Source organism: Protobothrops mucrosquamatus, unplaced genomic scaffold (genome assembly GCF_001527695.2).
Source record: "Protobothrops mucrosquamatus isolate PMUCROS unplaced genomic scaffold, P.Mucros_1.0 scaffold1767, whole genome shotgun sequence".
NCBI classification, from domain to species: Eukaryota; Metazoa; Chordata; class Lepidosauria; order Squamata; family Viperidae; genus Protobothrops; species Protobothrops mucrosquamatus.
In genome coordinates, this window is record NW_015387907.1 from 149,411 (window position 1) to 159,226 (window position 9,816).

The 9,816-nt window shown below is 38.7% G+C and overlaps 1 protein-coding gene across 1 annotated transcript in view; it reads left to right on the forward strand.

Moving 5' to 3' along the window:
- Positions 1-9,816, forward strand: part of CFAP100 (cilia and flagella associated protein 100) — a 31,834-nt gene that overhangs the window by 8,401 nt on the left and 13,617 nt on the right. The window contains exons 6-10 of the mRNA XM_015823095.1: positions 321-388; positions 1,494-1,657; positions 3,458-3,538; positions 6,945-7,114; positions 9,341-9,533. Of these exons, the coding sequence (XP_015678581.1) occupies positions 321-388; positions 1,494-1,657; positions 3,458-3,538; positions 6,945-7,114; positions 9,341-9,533 (676 nt within the window). The remainder of the gene's footprint in view (positions 1-320; positions 389-1,493; positions 1,658-3,457; positions 3,539-6,944; positions 7,115-9,340; positions 9,534-9,816) is intronic.

Genomic DNA, 9,816 nt, shown 5'->3' on the forward strand with positions numbered 1-9,816 from the left:
CTCAGAAAATATGTTTAAATGAAATAAATAGAGCAAAGATGAGTAGAAGAGATGAAGAGCAATTTCACATAGAAGCAGAACACTTTTAGTAGTCGAATAGCCAGTTTCTAAATTATGGAAGTGATAATAAAATTGTTGGCTGTAAGTGTCTTTCAACCAACTCAGTCAATGGAAAGAGATTTTTCTGGAAGCTCTCCTAAAAACATTGCCCTTTCTCTTCACTGTGGCATGCTGCATTTGGATGTTGTGACTTGCACGATTGCCCCTTTTTTCCTTCCTTCCCTCCTTCCTTCCTTCTTTTCTTTTCTTTTTCCCCCCAGACCAGGTTGTAGAGAGAGAGACCATGCATGATTACATCAATCAGAAACGGCATATGTTCTTGCTGCAGGTATTTCATTTTGTTCCATCAGTTTGAGATAGTGAAGAGGAGCCTGGGATCTGAATTAGGGACAGCTGGGGGGGGTGGTGGTTGTCTTTTTTGGTCATCAAGTTGACTTTTTTGGTCATCAAGGTCATCAAGGGCCTTGGGGAGACTATTCCTCCCAACCAAATTATTGTGAGGATAAAATGGGAGGTACCCACACCAGTCTGATTCTGAATGCTTTGAAAAAGGAAGGACTGATTACAAATGCAGCAGTAGATGGTGTTGCTTCATTGCAACTTGACAATAGCTTTTAACGAGAGGAATCATTTCAGTAAATTGCCTGGTGGAAGATGCTAGATGACTTATGCCATGGCCTTCTCTGCTTATATAAGTTCTGATGGGGAAATACATGGCCACGTCCCATTTATAGCCATAGCATATTTTCCCAGGTCTAGGAATAGGTGTGTTTTGTCTGCATGAATTGTATAGCTATATAGCAGTGGTGGCGAACCTATGGCACAGGTGCCAGAAGCGGCACTCAGAGCCCTCTCTGTGGGCACGCGCACCGTCGCCCCAGTCAGCTGGGTTTTATAAAACTTTTTCGCTTTAGGCCTCTGCCGCCGTGTACAAAAAAAAAAAAAAGGTTCAATCAATTTCAACTTCTCGCGGGAAAAAAAAGATCTTGCAAAGTTGGAATTGATTGATTGGACTTTTTAGTCCCACCCAGTCTGCCGTTACCACCGCAGCCATGCCCAGCCAATGGGCCACGCTCAGCAATGGGCCACACCCAGCCAATGGGCCACACCCACCCGGCACTCGACGATGCATAAGCAGGTTTTGGGTTGCAGTTTCGGCATTCAGTCTCTAAAAGGTTCGCCATCACTGCTATATAGAGAAACACAGATACAGATACATCTTAGCGTAGCTATTTATTTATTAAATTTCTGAACCACCTATCTCCCGTAAGTGTCTGTTAACTGTTATCTATCTTTAACAACATATCTGTTAAAAAAGGGAAAGATAGAAATCATTTGACAGTTTGGGGGGTAATAGCACTTGAAGTCCGTGAACTGAAAAGAGACATTTTGGGGCCTCCCTGTCTCAATCACTTTTGGCTTTTACATTTCAGTATGCCGTAACTGTGAAAAAAGATGAAATTCAGAAACTGGAAAATCTGGCTGTGGAAGAAGAAGCCAAGCTGGAAAAAGCTGAGGAAGATTTGGAAAAGGACGCCGCCATGTTTGATGAGTTCCTGAAAGAGAATGACAGAAACTCTGTCCAAGCCCTGAAAATGTAACACTCAACTACAGGATCGATGCTGTAGCGTTCATAGAAAACTCAAGTCCTGGGGAGGTCCTACAGTTTTCAGTAGGAGACATGGAATCAGACACCAAGGGTTGCAGTAGCTTCCTACACACATATTGAAAAAAAGGGCAGTTGGTTTTTTTTGGGAGGGAAATCTCCCAGGGCTACAGAGGGCATGGTAGGGCATGATATCAGAAGGGGAAGAATTGCAATGTTGGCTTGGTTTCCCCCCCCTATAGTTTTTGTAGGATTAAAATCTTTAAGAAAATAAAATCATAGGCACACACAGGCAGACAAAGGATAAAATATCTGACACATCATTTTCATAACTGGTCTGAAAGGGATGGTCAGAGATGCTTGGTGAACTAAAGAAGTGGCTTAAGTGACGCTCACCTTCTATCTTCAGACTGGAGAACAAATTATTTCAGAAATGACATCCTGACTTTCTAGTTTCAACAAAACATGGCAGTTTCTGGAGAGAGAGGGGGGGGGGAGAGAGGGAGAGGGAGAGAGAGAGGGAGAGAGAGAGAGAGAGAGAGGGGTCTGTACAACTTCAGCATGCTATAGGCAGTTAAATCATACCTCTTGAGCATTCTGCCTCTAATACTTTCATTGGAGATGAACCTGCTAGAGTTTCACATGCTTTGACAATGATTCAGAAATGCTTCACACCATATATCCCTGTAGCAAACCGAGATTGTGTCAAAAAAGGAAACACAGAGTGATCTCATCAGACAAATCCCACCCTTGCATTATTGCATCCCAGTGTCTAATACAGGTATGCATGTCAGGGGTTTTATATCATAGCTCAGAGTTATTCACCTTGACTCTCCTGTAGACCCTTGTGCTTCAGATCTCACCAAGTGCAGCATCTCTCAGCTATCCCTTAAAGAACTCAAAGGCTACTCAAACTTCTGCCTAGCCCTGGGGAAAAAAATACTGCTGCTTTAAGAAATCCATTCAGACTTAATGCAATTCTTCATGGAATTCATAACAGAGATTTGATTTATTTGTAAAATCTTTTCTACTGGGATTCAGATGCCAAATAATTCATGAGTATAATTATGTCTAAACTATACTTTCTTCTTGTATAAGAAACGCAAGAAAACCCACCTACTGATATTTTTAAACAGTTACAAAACCTCTAGATAATCTAACACCAAGCAGTTAAGCTTCCTACAGCTAGTTAGGGTCTTTTACAGGGATATCTTCCACTTCCCACCCAGACCAGCATAACTCTTTTTCCATTATTAAAAAAAAAAGCTCATGGTGAAGTTCTAGAATTGAATCTATGTTGACAGATTAGGAGCGCTACCTTATCTGTTCCCTAAATAACATGTAGGCTGTCAACCCCACACCTTAAAGAGTTTACCAGACAGAAGTCAAAAAGTCCAAAAGAAATTCACAGGTAGATGAAAGTTGCAGTAAAGCACTATGGAGTGGTATATGAATCTAAGTGCTATCGCTATGTGATCCTTCCACAGTTGATCATGAAAAAGAGGATCACCCCACTATTGTGTCATTTAATACAATGAGTCAAATCAACTTGATTGAGAACCATTACATCCTATATATTTTTCAGCCAAATTCCCAACCAATATATGAGTAGAGACAAGAAGGAAAGCACTGGGGGGAGGAGAGAAATAGAATAACACCAGTTTATATCTCCTTAGCCATTGTCTGGCTTTTCATAGTGGCCTAAAACCTTGAGATCTTTCTTAATTCTGATATCACTAATCCCAAGTCATACTCTGTAGGTAATTTCTGTCTTTATTTCTTCTTTCTTAGTGCTGAAAAAGAAACCAAAGCAAAACTGGAGAAAATAATTGAGATCCGAGAATTGACAGCGCAAATGATGAACATCCAAAGGTAGCAGTTACAGAAGATATAATCCAGGGTATATTTTCCTTCCTCCCTGTTTCCCTTTCCGGGATGTCCCAATACGGTTAAAAGTACACTAGTTCTTTAGATCTTTATAACATGCTAAATGCTTTGGCTTGATGTTATAAATTATATGCCTGAGTTATGGGTAACAAGGTTTTATAGGTTTTCATTTGTTTCTCTCTCCAATGAATTTTACATTCATAGATTGCTAAAAATATAAATTTCCCCAAAGATAACAATGTGGCTATTTCAACCAAGAATCCAATAGAACCGTGGTGGCGAACCTATGGCACGCGTGCCAGAGGCGGCACTCAGAGCCCTCTCTGTGGGCATGTGCGCCCTTGCCCCAGTCCTAGGCCTTCAGCTGGGTTTTATAAAACCTTTTCGTTTTAGGCCTCCACCGCCGTGTGCAAAAAAAAAAAGGTTCAATCAATCAATTTCAACTTCTTGCGGGGAAAAAAAATCTCGCAAAGTTGGAATTGATTGATTGAACTTTTTAGTCCCATCCAGTCTGCCGTTACCACCGCAGCCACACCCACCCAATGGGCCACACCCACCCAATGGGCCATGTCCACCCGGCACCCAACGATACATAAGTGGGTTTTGGGTTGCAGTTTGGGCACTCGGTCTCTAAAAGGTTTGCCATCACTGCAATAGAATGAACCTGCCTATGTAACATTTGGGAAGATGTAAAGGAATGCTTTGGAATGCGTTAAAATGAAAAATGAAAATTACTATTGTTTTTCTAACCCAGTATTAGAAAAAACAAATTAGACCTGCCACAGGAATTATTTTAAAATAAAACACTCCCCTGAAAAACTAATAGTGCCTTTGCCTCCATGGTTGTTGCCTAGAAATAATTAATTAAATTGATCAGTTCATCAAAATCAATTAAAATTTCATTTAAAAGATAAGGACAGAATAGAATAGAGCTCAAGCAGGAGAACCTATACCATATACTTCCTTGAGTTAAGTTTGACTTTGGATGATTACATAGATGCAATAATGCTGTTTCCTTGGCAAGAATATGAAACTAGTTTTCCATTATGTTTTCCACAATGGGCTTTTTTTTTTTTTACTGCTGCTCTGGGATTTAATGATAGCCATTTAAGAGAGTCATTTTAGTCCACAGGTGTCAAACTCATCACGTCACATGACGTCTTGCGACATATCGTGACTTTTTTCGCATTTCGAACTGGGGTTTGCGCAGCCTCTGCATGATGCAACCGGCCCATGGGCCGGCAGTTTGCCCCCCCTGTTTTAAACAGTCATCTAACTACTTACCAAGTCTGACCTTGATGACTTGGCAAGGTCAGCTGGATGCTGCCACCTTGTGGGACAAATTTCATTTAGCCTTGTCTGAATCCTTTCTTTGAAGACAGAAGAAAAGGGAGCCAATGGAGTCACATCAGAGGAATCAACATTAGGTTAGCAGTATGGGCCCACAAAGTAAATAGCACCAGGAGAGAAATGGGGTTTTCAATAGACCAGATTCTTCTCATGACCAATCCACAAATCCAATCACCCATCAATATGCCATACGCTTTTTATGAAGATGTCCTAACGTCAGGCAATATAAAATTATTGCTTATCTTCCACCAAAAGAGTCAAGCATTCATAGTAAAATTAAGGGATATTTTTAGGGCTTCCACTTACCCTCACCCTTTCCCCAAATAATAAAGAAGCAGTGCTCAGCAAACCTCAGCAGTGGCAGCAATGTCTGGCTGACCTTCTCTGGATTAGAAGCTCAGAGAGTCAGGTCTGGCAGTTACTTGGATGAGAGCCCACCACAGAAGATTAAAGCTGCAGGCTAGATTGGGAAGCTGAAAAACATCCTGGAAAAAATATATATAGCATGGATGTGTCTATCAAGTCACCAGGAGATGAGCTAAACTTTAAGATTTTCTTTTCTTCCTAAGCAACAACATCTAGCCTGTTCTTCTATCTACAGCCAAATGGCTTCCAGAATAGACCAATAAATTTATTGGAGCACATATAACAGCAATGTATAGTTAGGCCAAGCTATTGTTTGGCAACCAACTTCAAACTAGGGTTTCAGGTTCTGAATTGCCATCTGCAAAACATTGTTTATGTTTTGTCAAAGGATGCCGGTGTTGAGTATCACAACAAAACAGCTTGATTTTGTAAATACAGTACAATATTATAACTGAGCTGTCCTTATAGAGGTCTTCTATTCTGAAACTATACATGATGCTCTTGCAGGGGACTGGGGGAGTCTTCATCTTTCTAGGTCAGAGAACACGCCAGGTGTTGCTGAATGACATCCTGGCATCTATCACCTGTAGCTACGATAACCAGTGCTCTCTTTGCAGATCATGAAGATTTTATCTGTTCCTCCTTTTTTCTTTGGTAAGGAATGTAAAACATTGCAGCAGATTTTTGCTTGGAGAACTGGTTCCCTTGAGTGATTGTTTTCTGGTTAGTGGTGTTGCTAAGTATTTCTTCTCCCCCTTTTTGTAGGAAGTAAGGTTGAAAGGATTCTTGAGGTTGTCCTATCCCAGCAGCCCCCAACATTCTGTTTCTGGTGCTTTAGGTTTTCTTGTTGTTAGTTGCGAAGTCGTGTCCAACCCATCGCGACTCCATGGACAACGTTCCTCCAGGTCTTCCTGTCATCTACCATCTTCTGGAGTCCATTTAAGCTCACGCCTACTGCTTCAGTGACTCCATCCAGCCACCTCATTCTCTGTCGTCCCCCTCTTCTATTGGCCTCAATCTTTCCCAGCATTAGGCTCTTCTCCAGTGAGTCCTTCCTTATCATTAGGTGGCCAAAGTATTTAAGTTTAGAATATCTCTTTTCCACTCCAGCTACTGTAGCAACATAAAGTCATGCTTGTAGATGCCCCAAAAACATCTGGTTGCAAAATTGCCAGTATGCTACATTTTTACCATCACAGTTAGCAAGAGGTGTTTAAATGCAACACAAAAACTAAGGCTCAGTGTCTTTGTAGCTACGTTTTACAGCAACTATTCAGATGTTTGTGTAGGAAGACAAATGCATTCACAATGTAGTGAAAATGCAGGGCCGGCTAGTAATGTATTCCTTTTCCCATGGTTGGAGATGCTCAAGGACCTGCAGTAGCTTAGGGCAGGCATAAGTTGAATGACTTTTGCACCTACTTTCTGGTCAGCTGGAACAATTATCTGCCCATTCTGAAATCCGCAATGGGAAAGACAGAATGCCAGCTTGAAAATCATTTGGATGGATTGGTCTAAAAAATTTATCATTTATTATCAATTTACTTTCTCTGGAAATCTGTACTTGTTGAGAGGAGCTTTATGCCTACACTAATTTTCCACAACAGTGTCCTTTGGAAGTGCCGGAGAGTAATCTCCATTTGCTCTCGATGCAAAGACTGTTTCTTTTCTTCAGTGAGATAGCCCGGTTTGAGGACACTTTGCAGGAGTATGTGGTGTTCAAGGATTTCCTCTATCAACTGTCTCCCAAAGAATGGCGGGAAGATCATGAAAGACGACGGATGAAAGAAAAGGCGGATAAAGACAATTCTGAGAATAAAGATGAAAAATCAGGACTGTCAAAAGGTAAGCATTTCCATAATCCCAAGACTGTGTATGATTCTCAGATCTGCATAGAAAAAACAATAGGTCTTCAGAGGCCATTACTGAACCTCATCCATCTTCAGAAGAAACCAACCAGGAGGAAAGCCAAACCACATGATACAATGACAGAAAATAAAAATAATAGTACGGAGAACTTCCACACTAAACGGGTAAATTCTACTGTCTTGTCAAATTAATTGGTATTAAAGGTGCTTCCATTTAGCTATCATTGTTCAAATTATACTCCATACATTCATGTTATCCCACTTTTATTTTCTTTCTTTTATATTATTAAAACTGGCTGTGGAGTCCATTTTGAGGCAAAATCAATATAGAGTTATGCTTACATTTTAAAAACAAAGTATTTAAACCAACTTTTTACCACTGCAAACATTTTAAATTTCTTAAGATTTCTTAAGGTATTTCACAACAGTACTCAAATGCTACTCTTGAGTATTTTCTTCTCCTAAAAAGCATTTTGCTTCACATGCACATATATCTATATTGATGAAACAAAACAACCCAATTTTGAGGTGACCTTTGTTCATCCTGTATAATTATAGTATGAATATGTGCTTTCTAAAATGACTGGCTTGTCTATTGATTCTGTGAATTCACACTCAAACCAAGAAAAGAAAATTACTGGTCATTTACATGATACTACTATTGTTTTTCTATTCAGTTTTTCTAGAAGGTAATGAATAAACTCATTTGCCAAAGAATATGGGAAAATCAATGTACCTTTTTGTTTTTTATATCTCATTATGATCTAATAGCTAATGAGTATCTTTCCTTCATGTGTTTGATGTAGGCATTTGTGACTGTTACTAGCTAGTATGGTAAAATATGTCTTATTGTGTCAGACATAATTATAATGTGGGGAATAATAAAAGACTTATGAACCTCTCAAGAGGTCAGAAAGTGAGCAAAATACTGTCTATTTAAAATGATTCAGACACTATTCTCATCATGTTTATTTTATTAATTATTATTTACGTTGCTCTAATTTCCATTTTTCTTGTATTGTTTGCTTATATTTAAAGGGTAACTAATGAGACTAAATAAGGGTTGTAACTTACAAGACTTTGGTCTTTTTCAGTCTTTAGTGTCAAGAAAGATAAATGTATTCTGCAATTGCTTACTGTCAAAAACAATGAGCAACACTGAGGAAAGTGTATGACTGACACAGATTTTCATTATATGATTTTTCTTTCTCAGTACTAGACCTGTATACAGATTTTTTTTAAAAGCGCCCCTTCCCTTCCCTTGATTATGTGCGTTTATTTTTGGAAGAATGAAAAATAGTAGTGATATCAATATTAATACTAATGATTAGAGTTTTATAGAGATATTTAGTTATTTATTTTATTTATTTCTTAAATTTATATGCCATTTATTTTACTGTCAAGCAACTCTTATTTCTTAAAATGATACAACAAACCTAGTTCTACACATTTAATTAATTGAAAAATAATGAATTTCAAATGGTATAATTGTAAATCCTTTATTACTAATATTTTATTCTTCATGCTCTATGACTTTTTCCATTTTTTATAGTATATAGTTATTCGGCTCTTCAAAAGTTTTAAACAAGTACATTATTAATAATGTTAACAAATTATTATATCTGGAGCATGTACTCGTGACAAAATTCACACTTTGCATACCTTATAATATGCACAAAAACACATATTAAGGAACTTTGTCAGGCCCAAAACCAAGAATGACATGTGATGTTTCATCCAAGCAGAGTTCTTTATTGTTTCACAAAATCATACCATACCAAGCACTATACTATCTGTATCTACAATATACTCTGTGAACTATTAGGGAAGGGGCTGTCTTCACTCTTTCTGTCACACATAATATTTGAGCTGAGTTGCCTCTTACTCCTCTAGAATGCACTCCCTCCCTCCTGGAAATCTACCTTCTTACTACACTCCATCACAGATTTACATTAAAAATATATATTTCAGAGGTTATCTTCACAGAGGTATAGATGGGAGAGGTGGGTGTTCTCTTTTCTTTTGGCTGCATTAATAAACTGATGTAGAACCAAACTTTTAGACATTAAAATGAACAAAACCAACAATTGTACCCATTCCTCTTTCTATCATGACTTACCAATAATAGCCTTTTTACCCTTTTCTCTCCCAACAGTAACACTCAAATGAGGATGACACAATTAATGGGCTTTTCTGTATTCAGATTCAGGGAAGGATCTTCAAGATCTTCAAGACAAGGGCCGACGTCAAACAAGAAAACATTCTAGTTTTGACGTGGCTAACATAGAGCCTCCCTCTTCTAGAACACCAAGCCAAGTTTTGTCTAGAAAGGAGTCTTTCAAATTAAGCAGAGTATCTTCTAGGCAGACTCTAAAGTCTCAACAGAGCAGAAAACCGTAAGTATGTCAGGGAAGTGAGTTGGGAGAGACACAGAGAGGAATCAAAATCACCAAAATTAGGTATTAGATCTCACAGGAAAATAATATATTACCTTACAGTAGCACAGCTTTCAAATTACGCCTTTATTTTGTCCTCTCAAATTAGAATAAATGCAAAGATGTAGGATGTATGGAGCACTACATATAAATGCTGGTGGCTTGTGCAAGTCAAACTTTGTATATATTGCCATTTGTATATATACTGTTGTTGTTCGTCCATCGATTTCGATGAAGACCTTGA